At 36.0% G+C, this 18,699-nt stretch overlaps 1 protein-coding gene across 1 annotated transcript; it reads right to left on the bottom strand.

The window, feature by feature from the left end:
• Nucleotides 1-1,855: 1,855 nt before the first annotated feature.
• On the bottom strand, nucleotides 1,856-3,014 carry LOC127098539 (zinc finger protein GIS3). The gene has a single exon (XM_051037153.1). The coding sequence runs from the start codon at nucleotides 3,003-3,005 to the stop codon at nucleotides 2,091-2,093; it is 915 nt and encodes a 304-aa protein (XP_050893110.1). The 5' UTR covers nucleotides 3,006-3,014; the 3' UTR covers nucleotides 1,856-2,090.
• Nucleotides 3,015-18,699: the final 15,685 nt, after the last annotated feature.

The raw sequence follows: 18,699 nt of genomic DNA, 5'->3' as shown, positions 1-18,699 counted from the left end.
GCACTCAATCTAGTTGTAGGTCCTAGTGGTACAAATGGTGTTGTTGGCCTTCTGACTGGTAGCTTATTTTACCTCCCATGAGTTGAGTGATGTGATGTTTCAGTAGCTGTTTGAGATGCCCTCTTAACTAGTTGTTTGTTTTCCCTTCCATGAGTTGACTGATGGGATGCTTGAGTAGTTGCTTGAGTAAATTATTGTGATGCTTGTTGGGATGTCTGTTGGGATGTTTGTTGTGATGCTTGTTGGGATGCATTAGTAGGTGCTTGTTGGTTATCTCATTAAGTGGACCATCATAATACTCAAGCTGAGATAATGTGTGTTGAATATAGATGTCAACACTAAGATGGACCCTATAGAGATCAGTTATGTCTAAGGCACCATTGTCATCGACCAACACATTCATTCCAAACTTGGGATCCCTGTAATATATTTTCTCTATGCCATTATAAACAAAATCCTTAAAACAACTTAACAACTCAAAATAACTCCACCTATCAACATCTATTTTCAAGTCAACCACCTCACCCCCTTCGTACACGGTATGTTCCTCATCTATAACTTCACCACTGTGATGGACTTTTATATGTAAATGTTCATCCATTTCAAACTATCCCCTAAAGTAGAAGCCACGAAAAAGATGGATTTCAGAAAGTTTCCATAAACCCTAAAACGACAACATTAAAAATTTGCAGAATAATCAGTTCAAACATACCTTTAATTAGCAATGATGTCTTCGATTTCACTTTGAACGAACTTCTTTGCCTCAAATCGCAACTGACGCGCCTTCAAGAAACGACAATGGCTTCGCTAGGGTTTGATGGTTCTTTCCTCAAATCGCACGTTAGGATGAATGTCTCAATTCATTTGACTTTTTTTTTAAGGTTGCTTACTTTTATTCACATGGCAGAATAATTTCACATCAGCTACACGCGTGCGCCATTTGGACACTGATATTGACTTTGACTAACGGGACAAACATAAAGGATAAACGTGACATTATTTGAATAATTAAAGGATCAACTTAGAACTTTTTAAATTAAAGGACCAAAATGGACTCCGAGAAGTTAAAGAAACAAAAATGGTATTTTTCCTTAAATTAACTATATTAAAATAAATAGACGGAGCAGGGGCTTCGTATGACGGGGGATGTATTCCCTATCCCCAAGTGCTATGGGGAGAATTTTTCTCCTCATCCCCATCGCCATGAAGAGAAATTCTCCATCTTTAGGGCTCCCCGAAAGAGGTAATCCCGTTAACAGCAAATTGACATCCTTAAATGTCGTTGATAATCAACAATATTTTGTTCAAAAAACATATAGAATTTTATATATTTCCATAACATTACTCTCAAATTCTAATATATAAATCATATTTTACTAACATAATTCTTTTACAATTTTTTAATGCAATTTTCAATAACTAATTTTAAATAAACATTAAATAATTCCTTATTAGAAGATAAAATTATAAAAAGTATCAACAAATTAAATATAGCAACCACATTTATTTAATAGTTATAAATTAAAAAAAAAATTAAAGATGGAAATCATATTAATTATAAAACAAGTATTAACATTAGTGGTTTAAGTAGAGTCAGACTCAAATCTTTTGAGTAAGATCATGAATATGAGCTTTGTGTTGAAAGTTGCAATGAAAAAAAGAAAAAATTTCAAAACATAATTTGATTTCTTAAACATTTAGCGATTATTTATTGATTTCATGAGTCCTCTCAATTTGATCTTAGGTTAATCTGCATAATGAAATTATATAAATTCTAATATTATGAAAATCAAACATTAAACCAATTATCATAACCTCATTATCATGTTTTTATGTTCACATAAAAAAATCATAGTACTTTCAAATCAAGGCTTCTATTATCATGTGAACTAAAATTTTGTGCTACACTATATAGACTTCATCTCATAAAATTAAAGCAGAAATTAAAATTGTTCAGTTGCGACAATAATTTCTATATAGATTCTGTTGATATGTGTACCAAGCGAAATAATTTGCATAAAAAAAGCTAAAAAAAATAAAATAAAACAAAAATAAAATTTACAAGCAGCCACATATATAATAATATTGTCCTAAGGGGAGCATCTAGAATAACTAAGCTGAGCCGAGCCGTATGAGCGAGCCGCAGCTGGTGCGAGACTAAGGTGCAAATCCAAGCCCAATGCATCATCAAAATTGGGCCCACTGAACCTACTCAAACAGGGCCCATCAATCATGTGGGCCCGGGCTTGTACCTGCATCGTTGACAATGCGGACCCTGAATCCCCTACAACGCCGACACACGGAAAAATCCCTGCACCCGCAAAATTAGTACTACTATTATTGTTCCCACTCATCATGGTGTTTCCGTTTGCCGACGGGAAAACGCAACCGTGAGAAACCGACACGTGGAAGGGAGGAGGAGCAGAACGCGGCGGCACGTAAACCCACGAAGAAGGTTGAACCATCATGGACCCTGGCGGAGCAAGCAAGTGCTGCGGCGGAGCAAAGGCGGAGATCATCGGGTTTCTAACAAACGAAACGGCGGCGTTTCGGTTAGCTTGTAACTGAGCGCGTTTGAGTTGTTGACGCTCTTTCTTATGCGCGTTTTGGTGTCCACCAAGTGCTTGTGAATTTGCGAACTCTCTACAACAGTATTGACACTCGTATTTTCTTTCGCCGGAGGAAGGTGGGAAAGTGAAAGCCTCACCGGCACCGGAGGAGTCCGGTGATCTTGAAGGGGAAGTTGAAGTGGTGGAAGAGGAAGTGGCTTTGTTTGTTGAGTCTTGAAGATTATCTTGCATGGTTTCGTCTTCTTGGACGTGGAAGCCGAAGAGCTTAAGGCGTGTTTGGGAAGTTGTTTTGTTGTTGTAGTGATCGTGGTGGTTGTTATCCATGGAGTGTTTGAATAGGTTGAAAGGGTTTGGGAATTGTGATGAAGAAAGAGTTTGAAAGTGTGAGACAAGAAGAGGGACACTTAATGTGTTTATATTAAGGAGATGTTGCATGTGTTGGGGTCTATTTATACACAGGATTCAATATCAATTGGTTTTCTTTTGACATACACCAAAAAAGTTATTAAATAAAGAGTATAACAAAGATGCACTATCATTCAATATATTAATCTGTCATATTATACAAATAATTCAATTTTTTTTATTTGATAGTATAAAATTAATTTATACAATATCATCTATATTCTTTTAAATAAAATAATTAAGTTAAAAAGTGATTAATAAATTCCAATTAAAAAAAACTGTTTCATCTCATTTATCTCACTCAGTGGGAGCAATATCTCATTACAAATGTATTGTATTGGTTTGAATTTGTGATATTTCATTTTTTTTAAAATATTAATTATTAAATTATTAGACAATAAAATAATAATATTTGAAATATTTTAATTATTAACACTTTAATATTTTGAAATTTTATTACTTAATATTTATATATTATTATTTAATTTTTATTAATTTTTCATTATTTTCAAATAGTTTTAATTTAAGATTTTGTAAAAAATTTAATTAATATTATTGAAACAATATTTATATTTACAAAAACCTCATATTAGTATCTTATTTCAAATTTAGATATAAAACTAATAATTTTAGTGGTTATTATACACGTCCGAATTTAAGTATAAGATTTCAAAGAAAAAATTATGAGAATTATTATAGTTGATTGGAGTAATAAGTTTCTGAAATATTTTATAAACTTTTTTTTTGGAAGAGAATCATTTAATATTTATATAGAATAATTTAATATAAATTTTAATAAAATATACCATTTTATGAACAATATACCGGTAAAAAATCATAAATATACTTTAAATTTTAAATGAAACATTATAAAAATAAAGAAAAAAACTCAAAAAATCTTTGAGGTAGTATATTTTCTATTTAGGGTAATAAACAAGTTTTTATGTATTTCTAATAGTAGTTATTATTATTTTATTTAAATTAAAAAAGAATAAAAAAATACATAGAAGAGAGAGAAATATGGGGTGTATATTTATTTATTATGCGGATGTGTGAAGTAAGAGAAAAGTGTGTTAAAAAATGGGAACAGAACCCAAGAAAGGGACCCAAATGGTTGGAATTGTCTGATATTTTCAACAGTTAATTTACTCCAAAGGTGACCTTGTCATAAATTATTTGACTAATGAACAGTATGGTATCAGAGATGTAATGGGTTCAGAACGAGGATACAGAAAAAGAACACAGACACGATTCATTTTATTATACCTACAATTAGAGGGTCATGGTGGATTCAGAGAATGTGATGCATGTGATAAGAGTATGGCATGGGGCATGGCATGGCACAACACAGGTTTAAAGTCTTTTTCTTGAATAAAAATAAAAAATGATTGGTTTAGGGTAACACCTAACACATGCATTGAAGCTACTAGTACAAGTTAGCTAGAGTTTGTAGGGAACCTCACAGTCTCAACCAATGAATGAACTTGTTGATTTGGTTGTTTTAGAAGGAAAAAGAAAAACTAGTATACTTGTTTTGTTGATTTGGTGAATATATATTGAAAGAGATAGAGTAGCTAAATTTAATAGTATATGATGGACCCATCCTTTGTTTATCGTGACTTGAATGTCTAGATCATGGCAACTTGAGACAGAATCATTGGAGTCTCGATGAAATTCGGTTTTGGAGAAACATATTTAAAAGTGTTTTTCTTAATTTTATTTATTTGTTGAAACAAGAAAAATGAATTTTAGTGAGAACAAAGGATATTGCATGACTTGCAAACAAATATTTAAAAGGTTTTTAAGCAAATAGTTGATAGTGAGATATACTTTTATCAACTAATCAAGTCGGTGAGTAATTTATAATTTGAGTTAAATTTTTTATGTTTTGAATTGAAAATTTTATTGTTTGAATGATTAGATATTAAAATAGAAATTTAATATTAAAAAACATACTAATTTGAATAATTTAAATTAATGCTAAAAAAATGTAACTGCAAATTTGATGAGTTACTTTCCAGTTATTTTCTTTTGTCTATGTATATAGGAAAGTTTGTTAAGTAATTATACCTTATGAATAAGGTTGTTATATGTTATGTATTACCAAGTTCAGAATAATGAAATACATTATTCTTCTATAAACTCTATTATGATATTAATAGTATAAAATCGGGAAGAATCATCATCTTTCTTTCTTCTTTAATCTGAATTTTCTCATGTCATTCAACAATGGAGGACCATCATCAAGATGATCACTCAATCACATCACCTCCAAATTTTTTTTGGCAAAGAGCCACCCATAAATCCAGCTCTTGATCAATTCAGCCTATACTACATTCATCCTGCAGAAAACCCCGACATCATCCTCGTTTCTCTGCCACTCTCCGAACACAACTATGAATCTTGGAGCCGATCTATAAAACGGGCACTCTTGAACAAGAAAAAAATCTAATTCATCAATGGCAAGATCACTGCACCTAGTGAAGATGACTCGTTGTACGACACATGGGAACGTTGTAATAATGTCGTTCTTGCAGGGATTTCTTGCACCAGACATCGCTCAAAGCACGGTCTATATCGAAAATGCCGCTCAACTTTGGACAAATCTTGCAAATCGCTTCTCCAAAGGTGATCATTTTTGCATCTCTGATTTATTGCAGCAAGTACACTCTATTCATCAAGGTGACAAGACTGTGACAACCTACTTCAATGAATTGAGACCCTTTAGGAAGATTTGGAGTCTTTATGATCTCTTCCTACATGTACTTATGGTGCGAGCCTCAATATTAAGAAACAACGAGAAATGGAATATTCCATATGTTTCTTGAAAGGCTTGAATGACAATTTTAACAATGTCAAGAACAATATTCTCATGACTGATCCTCTTCCCGATGTTGCCAAAATTTTCTCCCCAGTTCTTCAACAAGAACGACAATTGAACAATTCTATCTCTCGTGATCCTGCCAAAATCTTGTTCAGCAATACCAACAATACACCCAACAATGGTAAGTTTCACTAGAGGCAAGTCAAGGGTCGTGGCAAGCCAAACTTTCAAGGAAAAGGCCTCTCCAATTTCAAAGTTTTCTCTTTCAGTGGCAAAACTGGCCATACATTGGATACCTGCTACTTCAAACATGGTTTCCCTCCAGGATTCAAATTCAAAGACAAAATTAACTCCACCAACAATGTTGAAAGTTGTGAAGATGATTCATAGCAACCCGCCCAACCTAATGGTGATTAAAACACAAAGATTGATATTACACCTGCCATGTACAATAAGCTTATAACCTTACTAAGCAACCATGACGATTCCAGCTCATATGCTCCTCACATTATAAATACATCCTCCTCATGTTTTAGTTCTTCTCTGACTCATAATGCTCACACTTCATTAGGTAAGCAATGGATCATTGATACATGTGCCACGAATCATATATGTTTCTCCTTACAACTCTTTTATTCTCTTTGTGATATCAAACCTATTACAGTCAAATTTCCCAATGGATCACACATTCTTTCCAACAAATCTGGCACTGTTAAATTGAATGACAATTTAACTCTCTACAATGTTCTCTTTGTCCACGACTTCAATTGTAATTTTATTTCTACTTACCAATTATCTTCTTCTAATCAATGTAGACTGCTTTTTTTTTTATCATCGTTCTTGTGTTATCCAGGCACAACCTTCATTGAGGATGATTGGGCTTGCTAAATTTTACAATAATTTGTACCTCCTCAGTCAAGATTCTTCTATTTTTGCTGTTTACAGTAAAAACGTTCCTATAAAATATTTTATTTACAATGTGCCCACTAAGTTTAGTATATGGTATCATAGACTTGGACACCCTCTTACAATGTTATTAATAAAATAAAACAGAGATTTCCTATTGTGTCTGACTCTTCTAATACAATTTTTGATTTACTTCATGGTTTTACACCTAATTATGACAACATCAAGGTGTTTGGTTGTCTTGTTTATTCTTCTACCATTCTACAAGGTCACCACAAACTTGACCCTCGGGCAACAAAAGGAGTATTTCTTGGCTATAAGGCAGGTATCAAAGGCTTTCGTGTTATGAATCTTCAACACAGAGAAATCTTCCTCTCTAGGGATGTTTCTTTATATGAAGACTCATTTCCTTTTATCACAAACAATGACAACAACTCCCTTTCCCCAACCAAAATTCTTGATTATAGTTTACCCTTCCTTGAGACACCCAATGACAACACTAAGATGGATTCTCAATCTCCTGTTTCCATCATACCTACAAATTCTTCTCATCCCACTTCACCTACTAAACCACTCTCACCTATACATATAACAACCTTGCCTCATTTTTCTCCACCCATTAATGATCAAACCTCCATACTTGTCCCAAATCCCACACATGTTGTTACTTTATAAAATCTCTAATAGTTAAATTCATAGACGTAAAAGGTTTGATGATTTTGTCTGTAACAATTTCATTTCATCTGTCTTCACACCACAAACCAACATACCTTATCCTATCCAACTTCATATCCAACATCCCACCTTGCCTTCCAACATAAATCATTACATCCTTACCATCACCTCTTAATTTGAACCAATAACTCTTAAACATGCCTCACAACATGACTGATGGAACCAAGCAATAATCACTTAATTACAAGCCCTGCAAGCCATCAACACTTGGGTTTTAACTCCTTTACCACAAAAAAGAAGGTCATCAGACACGAATGGGTTTACAAAATGGAATGACATGCATATGGCTTTATAGAGCGTTACAAAGCACATCTAGTTGCTAAAGGTTATACACAAACTGAAGGCATTTATTTCATGGACGCCTTCTCACCTGTTGCCAAAATGATCACTCATTCGAATCCTTTTAGTCACAATTGCTTCAAAATAATGGCATCTTATTCAACTTGGTATCCAAAATGGCTTCCTTCACGGTGATCTCGGTGAAGAAGTCTACATGACACCACCACCATGATTCATTCCTTCTGACACTACTCATTTTTGCAAGCTTCAAAAATCCTTTTATGGCTTGAAACAGGCCAGCAAACAATTGTTCTCTAAGTTATCCACCTTTCTTCTTTCCTTGAACTACAAATAATTGTAAGAACAAATCTAATATCTACAATTTATCTCTAATATTTTGATGATAACAAAGGATGAAACAAAAATGGTACCCTAATAAAATTTATCTAAGTGTGCAGGACTCTAATCAAAGAGGTCAGATAGACATTCATCTGATATGGATACTAGTTTAGAATAACCACTTAGAAGATACTCAGCAGAAGCTCTGACTCTGATCAAGCAAGCGTACAAAATAAATAGAGATCAGACACTCTGAAGCGGAAGAACGCATTCTAGGATCTGAAGCTTTTACACTCTGATGTAATCAATTGGAAGAACCTCTGAAGACAGTCATCCACAACAAACTATCTGAAGGATACACTTGCTGAATAGAGACTCTGATATTTGAACCTTCTGATTCAGAATCATATCTCCAAAGACTTAGCTATGAAGACTCCCACTTTTGGAAATAATCTAATTCAGGAAGAAAAGTTATAGTGCCTCAAAACTGCTTTGGAAAGAACACAAAGATTAATGACTTTAATCATCCATCATTGCCAAGATCATGTCACTCAATGGTCTTCTCATCACTCATATATAAAGGATGGAACACTTCACTAAGAGGACAATAAAAAACACACGAGAATACAACACTACTTTCATATCCATTATTCATTCTCTTTCTCACATGAGCTGCTGCTCTAAAAGTGTGAACATTTCTTTCTGCTCTTACCTTGTGTAAATTCTGCTTACCTAGAAGCACTAAGCATTACTGTAATTCTATTTATTTGTTGATTACTCCTCAAGTGACTTGTGAAGTCTGTAAACTTGAGAGGGCTAAGAGATTTTTATCGTCTTAGACGAACCTTTTTGTAATCTTTCAAGATTAGTAGATTAAGTCCTTATTGAAGAAATCACCTTGGCCGGGTGGACTGGAGTAGCTTTGAATTTCAAGCGAACTAGTATAAAAATCCAGTGTTGATATTATTAATTTCTGCATGTGTCTCATTTCCAGAAAGACTTTTTATTATCGGTAAAACAATTCAACCCCCCCTTTCTTGTTTTTCTCTACCTTCAATTGGTATCAGAGCTTCGGCTATGTTATTGATTTTCTAATTAAACACTTAACAATGTAGAGAGATCCAACGTGAGAAAAACACTATGGCCAATACCAATGAAAGAGATAGTTATAATGTTAAACCTCCAATCTTTGATGGAGAAAAATTTGATTACTGGAAAGATAGAATTGAAAGTTTCTTTCTGGGTTATGACGCTGATCTATGGGACATAGTTACTATTGGCTATATACCTCATGTATCTAATGCTGGTATTGTTATTGCCAGAAACAAAATGACAGATGATCAGAAGCGTGACTTCAAGAACCATCACAAAACCAGAATAATACTGCTGAATGTCATTTCCTACAATGAATATGAAAAAATCACCAACATGGAAACGACCAAAGAAATACTTGACTCCCTGAGGATGACTCACGAAGGAAATTCACAAGTCAAAGAAACAAAGGCTCTGGATCTAATTCAGAAGTACAAAGCTTTCAAAATGGAGGACGATGAAGCTACAAAGGTAATGTTTTCTAGATTTCAAACTTTAATTGCAGGACTTAAGGTTCTGGACAAAGGCTACACAACTGCAGATCATGTCAAAAAGATTGTCAGAAGCCTGCCAAAGAAGTGGAGTCCCATGGTCACTGCATTGAAATTATCAAAGGATCTGAACAACATCATCCTATAAGTCAACTCACTCAGAAGTTACGAGATAGAACTTGAGGAAGATGAGCCCCATAAGAAGAACAAATATGTAGCCCTGAAATCCAGATCTGAGAGACGTAAACTAGAAAGGAATAAAGCTCTCAAAGCTGAAGAAGAAAATGACAACTCTGAAAAGGAAGACTCTGACAATGAAGAAGAGTTATCCCTTTTGACCAGAAGAGTAAAACAACTCTGGAGAAAAAGGAATAACAACTTGAGAAGACCAAGACCCAAGGGAGATCGCTCAGAATCAACTTCCAAAAGCAAATCAAACAAAGAGGTAACATGTTATGAATGTAAAGAAACAGGTCATTACAGAAACGAATGCCCAAAGCTTAAGAAAGAAAGCTCTAGAAGAGAAAGTTTCAAGAAAAACTCCTTTAAAACTAAGAAGGGACTCATGGCCACTTGGGACGACAAGGAATCTGATTCCTCTGAATCAGACTCTGAAGAACAAGCAAATGTAGCATTCATGGCTACCACCTCTGGAAACTCATCGGATGAAGAGTTTGATTCTGAAGAGGTATTTTCCGATCTTTCTCGCTATGACCTTGAATCATGCCTTTCTGAATCTCTAAACTCATATCATAAACTTAAACAAAAATTTAAAGCACTAAAAAGGGTTCTTGACGGAACCATTGAAGAATGTGATAAGCTTGAGATAACAGTTTCTGAATTAAAGGATGAGATTCTGACTTTGACAAAAGAAAAAAATTCCACAAATAAACAATATCTAAAACTTGAAGAAGCTTTATCTCAAGCACCACAAACTTCCAACACAATTATATATAAATATGAAAAAGCTTTTCAAAAGTTTCTGAAAAATGGGATAGAGAGAAGCAAAATGGCCTCTATGATTTATGGAGTCAGTCAGAATAAGAAAAGAGGAATAAGATATGATTCTAGTGAAGACAAATCTTCTACAGATGACAAACCTAAATCCCCATTTTCTTATCATTATGCACATGCACAAACACAACATTTTACTAATGCTAGAAAACCCAAAGTCTTAAGAAACTCTGGGATAACTAATCACAAAGGACCCAAAAGATTCTGGGTACCAAAGGATAAGATAATTTATGTTGCAGATATCCTATGCAGTAAAGTTAAGACACCAATCATGGTACCGGGACTTTGGATGCACGCGACACATGACAGGAAGAAAGCATATGTTCCAAAGCCTGGAACTTAAGGATGTTGGTTTCGGAGGTTTCGGAGGAAATCAGAAAGGAAGAATCAGAGGCTCCGAAACTATTGGTAATGGATTTTTTCCCTCTATATATGATGTGTTATATGTATAAGGATTAATGCATAACCTGTTATCAATAAGCCAATTAAGTGATAAGGGTTATGATATAATCTTTAATCAAAAAACATGTAAAGCAATTAATCAGAACAATGGAACAGTTCTATTCACTGGCAAGAGGAGAAACAACATTTACAAAATAAATCTTTCAGATCTAAAAGATCAAAATGTAAAATTTTTAATGTCTGTAAACGAAGAGCAATGGGTATGACATAGATGCTTGGGCCACATTAGCATGAGAAGACTCTCTCAGCTAAATAAACTCGAGTTAGTCAGAGGTCTACCTAAGCTGAAGTTCTCTTAAGATGCTCTATGTGAGACATGTCAGAAAGGAAAATTTTCAAAAACATCTTTTAAAAAGAAAAATGTCGTTTCCACCTCTAAGCCCCTGGAACTTCTTCACATTGACCTTTTTGAACCTGTTAAGACATCGTTAGTCAATGGAAAGAAGTATGGATTGGTAATTATTGATGATTTTAGTCGCTGGACATGGGTAAAATTTCTAAAGCACAAGAGTGAGTCTCACTCTATATTCACTAGCTTCTGTTCTAAAGTGCAAAAAGAATTTGACTCTAAAATCATCAGAGTCAGAAGTGATCATGGTGGGGAATTCGAAAATAAGTTATTTGAAGAACTGTTTGATTCAAATGGAATATCCCATGATTTCTCCTGCCCTAGAACTCCATAACAAAATGGAGTTATAAAGAGGAAGAATAGGACACTCCAAGAAATGGCCAGAACCATGATCGATGAAACAAATGTGGCTAAGCACTTTTGGGATGAAGCAGTAAATACGACGTGTTATATTCAGAATATAATCTCTGTAAGACCTATTCTAGAGAAGACTCCCTATGAACTGTGTAAGGGAAGAAAACCCAACATTTCTTACTTCCATCCTTTTGGATGCTCGTGTTTTATTCTTAATACTAAAGAACATCTCAACAAGTTTGATTCAAAAGCAGAAAAAGGTATTATGTTAGGATACTCAGAATGCTTTAAATGCTACAGAGTATACAACACATAAACCAAAATTGTGGAAGAATCAATACATGTTAGATTTGATGATAAGCATGACCCTGAAAAGTCAAAGCTAGTTGAGAAACTTGCAGATCTGGAGATAACTCTTGCAGGTTCTGACGAAAAGACTAAATCATCAGAAGAAGCTGAGAACCAAAGTCCAGAAGCAACTGAAATCTCAACTATCCAGAAAAGATCAAGAAATCGCCCAAACATCTTTGAAGAATTGATTCTAGGAAACAAGGATGAACCTCTCAGAACAAGGTCGACATTCGAAGTATCTGAAGAAACTCCTCTAGGATTAGCATATTTGATTGAGCCTACTTCCTGTGATGAGGCACTTCAAGACAATGATTGGGTTCTGGCAATGAAAGAAGAACTTGATCAATTTTCAAAGAATGACGTCTGGGATCTTGTCCCAAAGCCTAGAGGAACTCATATTGTTGGAACAAGATGGGTATTCATAAACAAATTGAACGAGAAAGGAGAAGTAGTCAGAAACAAATCACGACTGGTGGCACAAGGTTATAGTCAACAAGAAGGCATTGACTACAACGAAACCTTTGCTCCAGTTGCCAGGTTAGAATCCATTCGTTTACTTGTATCATTCGCTGTAAATCACTCCATCAAATTATATCAGATGGATATCAAGAGCGCATTTCTTAATGGCTATATATCAGAAGAAGTGTATGTTCATCAACCCCCAGGTTTTGAAAACTCTAAATGTCTAGAACATGTCTTTAAACTGAAAAAATCACTGTATGGTCTAAAACAAGCTCCTAGAGCTTAGTACGAAAGGTTAAGCAACTTTCTTCAGGAACATGATTTCATTAGAGGAAAGGTTGACTTTACACTCTTCTGTAAAAACATTAGAAATGATCTCATGATATGTCAGATATACGTTGATGATATAATTTTTGGTTCAGCTAACCCATCTGTGTGTCAAGAATTTTCTGAGCTAATGCAGGCAAAATTTGAAATGAGTTTGATGCAAGAACTGAAATTCTTTCTGGGAATTCAAATCAATCAAGATTCAGAAGCTACATATGTATACCAAAGTAAATACATAAAAGGCATTCTGAAGAAATTTGAAATGTCAGAATGCAAGCCAACAAAGACATGCATGCATCTAACCTGTATTCTGGAGAAAGAAGAAGTTAGTCAAAAGGCTTGTCAGAAGCTATATCGTGGTATGATAGGCTCTCTCTTATATCTGACGGCTACCCGTCCTGACATTCTTTTTAGTGTATGTCTTTGTGCCAGATTCCAATCGGATCCAAGGGAATCCCATTTAACAACAGTTAAAAGAATCCTAAGGTATCTAAAAGGAACCCCTAACCTTGGTCTGATGTATGAGAAAACATCAGAGTATATGCTTTCTGGATATTGTGATGCAGATTATGCAGGGGATAGAATGGAACGTAAAAGAACATCTGGGAACTGTCAGTTCTTGAGAAATAATCTCATATCTTGGGCTAGCAGAAGACAGTCAACCATCGCTCTGTCTACTGCAGAAGCATAATATATATCAGCTTCACTATGCACTACTCATATGCTCTGGATGAAAAATCAACTAGAAGACCTCCAAATTTTTGAGAGGAACATTCCTATCTTCTGTGATAATATTGCTGCCATATGTTTAAGTAAGAACCCTATCTTCTGTGATAATACTGCTGCCATCATTTTATCAGAGACTATGTTCAGAAAGGGGTAATATCTTTAAAATTTATAGATACAAACCATCAATGGGCAGATATCTTCATAAAACCCCTGGCTGAAGATAGATTCTCATTTATTCTGAAACACCTGAAAATTGAAAATTGCCCAGAATAAATCTAATGTGCTTCTCTAAAAATAGCAAAATAAGGCTCTGAAATAACATCTGGTATCTGGATCTGACTCTGATACTTCCACAAGTTAGGAGTCATCTGAATCAGAAATCCTCAGGATCCAATCCCTTGGTATTCCTGAAGATCAGATAGATCAACACGTGAGGTATCTTGCGTCTGACCTTGGATATTCTAGACAGTTGTCTAGCAGAAATCAAGAGACAGACCCTTGAGATCTCCTCGAGTAGTGTGCTAATTTGGGGATTAGACTTCTATCATCAACTGTAATCATTTCTCTCCTAGCGTGTCACCTTGTTTTATGTGCCATCATTAATTTTCTAACTTCTCAACTGCTCCTAACGTTGTCGTTTTGCATGCCCTCTATGTGTATTTATATGTTTCACAATTCAAAATTTCACACTTTACACTCACAACCTACACAAACCTCCTTCCTTCTCAAGTTCATCAATCCTAATCTACTTCATCAACTCTCTCACGGATTCCCAACAACAATCCGTCTACAACTACTCTCAGCAAATGGAATCAACGGAACAAATTCTCATTTCTTCTCAGCAAACAACTGCTAAAACCGGTGTTGTCTCTACCCCCATTTACAAAGAACCACATATTTTGGATCGTGAACCAAATGTCCATCTTGCCACTCCATTTGGAAAGCTTGAGGTCTTATGTGAATCGTTGGTAGATTTCGAGAACATGAAGCGCAATGGAATAAACCTTACTGTGGAACTCAGAATGCAAGGGTGGGAAACCTATTTCCAAAGGCTCTATGGCCCTATCTATACCTATCTGGTAAAAGAGTTCTGGCGCTTTGCAGACTTAGATGACCATTACATTGTATCACATGTTCTAGGGGTAAAGATTGTCATCACTGAGAAGTCCATCGCCTCCCTTCTGAACATGTAGAAGACATGGGGAAGAAGGATCTACAATATCAACCCTAGGGCAAAGTACATGTCCCAGGAAATTTCCCCAACCATTTTCCAACAGAACGTTGAAGGCAACTCCTCCAAAAACGAGGAACTTCACCAGAACCTCCGAGTCTGGCCGAAGATAATTCTGGAAACCATTCATCACCGCCCAACCTCCAACTCTTATGACTACATCAACATGGATCAAAAGTGCATACTCTACTGCCTTCACAAAGGGCTCAAGCTGAATCTGCCAGCACTTCTCTACAAATACCTCAGGGACTCTGTCAAAGACACTAGAAACAACATAAAGCCCATAACCTACATCCCTCTAGGAAGGCTTATCTCCGATGTTCTGATCAAGAGCGGGTTGGTGGATCACCTGATCCACCACAATCTGATGGAAAATGTCACTGTTGACATTGGAAGGCCTCTGAACACTCACAATATGAAGAGCATGGGGGTGATTGAGCAAGTCAGGGTGAAACCCTCTTTAGATACCTCTTGGGAAACACTGAAGGATCAGAGGAAGATTCCAAATGGCCTCTACCTCTTCTCCAAGATTGATCCTCCAGAGGTTGTGGCACATTATCTGAAGGATCTAACAAACCAAGGAGTTGACATCTCAGAGTTCTCTGTGGATTGGCTGCCTGAGCATCCACCAAACTTCATGAAGAGAATGCGAGAGCCTTCGGAGAAGTCAAAGAAGGCCAAGAAAGAAAAGTTGGGGGAAACTTCTGTTTCAAGACCTCCGGTCCCTCTAGTCAAATCACCAAGTAAGTCATTGCCTCCTCACTCTCACTCTGTCAATTTAAAGCAAATTGCTTCTTCTCTTCCCTAAACCACCCCTATCTACACTCAATCTAAACCCCAACCCTCTACCACCAAACCCTCTGATACTCCAACCCCTAACCTACAATCACCTCCATTTCAATAGTTCAATCTCTCCACCATAACCCTACCAGTTTATGAAGCTGAGATGCTTAACGAACCTATCTCACCAATCTCCTCCACACTTTCATCTCCACCATACTACATCTTATTATCTGACTCAGAACCCTCTGACCCTCAATCCCCCACACTGGCCCAACTTTAGGCTCTTGCTCTTGCCACACAACAATAACCTGAACTAGAAGCTAACAATCCACCACCTGAACAACCAATTCCACCACCATCTTAACAACCCCAAACACCACCATCTGAACAACCACCAAATCCACCTCCTGAACAACCCATAACACCACCCTCTGATACTCCCATCATACCACTCTCTGAAAACATTATCATTCCTACGTCTCAGACTCCCGCTGACACCAACCAAACACCACCAACATCCCCATCCCCTGACACTAAACCAGAAACGACCTTCTCCATCCTAGAAGAAGCAATCTCTTTATTTCCTGAGTCTTCTGTGGAGAAGATCAGATCTCTATCTATAAACTCTAGTATCGGTGATGATCCCTCTGCAATGAGGACTCACTGGAACAGAGTGATCAGATGGATGACATCAGAGGCTTTCAAACTGAAAGGCCTCTCTGAATAAGTCCGCAACGACTTTATTAGAGATGTTGGAGAAAGGCTTCAGGCACGATTGGTCAGAGAGGCAAAGGAAAAGGCCAGAAGAGAAGCAAAAGAGAAAGCTCACCTGGAAAAAGAGCAACGGGTTAGAGAACCTGCAGAGAAGGCTTCCACTGAAGTTGCTGCTGCTACGGCTGCTACTGAAGCTGAGGAAAAAGCAAAAGCCAACGCTGAAGAAGCAACACACATAGCTGCGGAAGAAGTTGCAAAGGCTAGCACTGATGCTCTGACTCAAGGGGAGAAATCAAACTCTGGTTTTTCTCCTCTGGTCCTAAAGACTCTAGAAGAGCTGCAGAAGGAGCAACAGATAGTGCGAGCACGATTGGATCACCAGGACCCCGTCAACAACAATATTCAGAACCTGCTGACCCAACTGCTCCAAAGGATGCCTCCTCCTCCAAACCCTTAGGCACTTAGGCTTCTCTTGTTGTTTTCCTTATGTTTTCTGCTATGTATTTTGTGCTATCTTATGAACTGCTGCTTACCTGTACCTATCTATATCATATATGAACTTTCTTTTACCTATTTTTTTGCTGTCTTTTTGTGTCTGACAAAAAGGGGGAGAATAAAAACAGCTCTGATGAAAATATATCTAAGCCTCTTGTTGCACTGCGCACATTAATATCTTAATATCTTATGAAAACTAAAGTTATGCAGAATAACAACTAAAGTACAAAATAGCTTCCGCACAAGGAAAGTCTGGTAAGAACTTCTGAGAAATCCTATGATTCATCTCAGGGGGAGTCAGCTCTCATCTGACTATGAGATATTATCTTTTATTGATTATATCACTGTTTCATCATCACTCTGAATTTTTTTGTCATCATCAAAAAGGGGGAGATTGTAAGAACAAATCTAGTATCTATAATTTATCTCTAAGATTTTGATGATAACAAAGGATGAAACAAAAATGGTATCCTGACAAAATTTATCTAAGTGTGCAGGAGTCTAATCAAAGAGGTCAGATAGACATTCATCTGATATAGATACTAGTTCAGAATAATCACTTAGAAGATACACAATAGAAGCTATGACTCTAATCAAGGAAGCGTACAAAATAAACAGAGATCGGACACTCTGAAGTAGAAGAACGCATTCTAGGATCTGAAGCTTTTACACTCTGATGTAATCAATTGGAAGAACCTCTGAAGACAGTCAGCCACAACAAACTATCTGAAGGATACACTTGCTGAATAGAGACTCTGATATTTGAACCTTCTGATTCAGAATCATATCTCCAAAGACTTAGCTATGAAGACTTCCACTTATGGAAAGAATCTAATTCAGGAAGAAAAGTTATAGCGCCTCAAAAGTGCTTTAGAAAGAACACAAAGATTAATGACTTTAATCATCCATCATTGCCAAGATCCTGTCACTCAACCGTCTTCTCATCACTCCTATATAAAGGATGGAACACTTCACTAAGAGGACAATGGAAAACACACGAGAATACAACACTACTTTCATATCCGTTATTCATTCTCTTTCTCACACGAGCTGCTGCTCTAAAAGTGTGTACATTTCTTTCTACTCTTACCTTGTGTAAATTCTGCTTACCTAGAAGCACTAAGCATTACTGTAATTCTATTTATTTGTTGATTACTCCTCAAGTGACTTGTGAAGTCTATAAACTTGAGAGGGCTAAGAGATTTTTATCCTCTTAGACGAACCTTTTTGTAATCTTTCAAGATTAGTGGATTAAGTCCTTATTGAAGGCGAAATCACCTTGGCCGGGTGTACTGGATTAACTTTGAATTTCAAGCGAATCAGTATAAAAATTCAGTGTTGATATTATTTATTTCTGCGTGTGTCTCATTTCCAGAAAGATTTTTTATTATTGGTAAAACAATTCAAACCCCCCTTTCTTGTTTTTCTCTACCTTCAATAATCTCATTCTTATCACTCTCTTTTCACTAGAATCACCAATACCAACCACACTATATTACTCATCTATGTTGATGACTTGATCATTTCTAACAATGATTTAGAAGAAATTCAACGTTTGAAGTACACCACCGATACTCAGTTCAAAATCAAGGACCTTGGTAATCTACAATTTTTCCTAGGTATTGAGGTGGATCATTCTTTGTAGCACCCTATTTCCCCAACACATAATTATAATTAAATCATATATTTTTCACAATATTTTCACATAGGATGTTAAACCTCTTTAAACACACACACCTGTTGGTTATGTAACACTTAATTTAAATAAACATGCAACACCTGTCATC

This window comes from Lathyrus oleraceus, chromosome 6, assembly GCF_024323335.1.
Source record: "Lathyrus oleraceus cultivar Zhongwan6 chromosome 6, CAAS_Psat_ZW6_1.0, whole genome shotgun sequence".
Lineage (NCBI taxonomy): Eukaryota > Viridiplantae > Streptophyta > Magnoliopsida > Fabales > Fabaceae > Lathyrus > Lathyrus oleraceus.
Note: the sequence above shows the minus strand (reverse complement) of the source record. Positions and strands in the feature narration are given on the sequence as shown.

What these genes read in the sequence shown, in the direction of transcription:
- LOC127098539 (XM_051037153.1), bottom strand. Translation starts at nt 3,005, where the DNA reads ATGCAACATCTCCTTAATATAAACACATTAAGTGTCCCTCTTCTTGTC.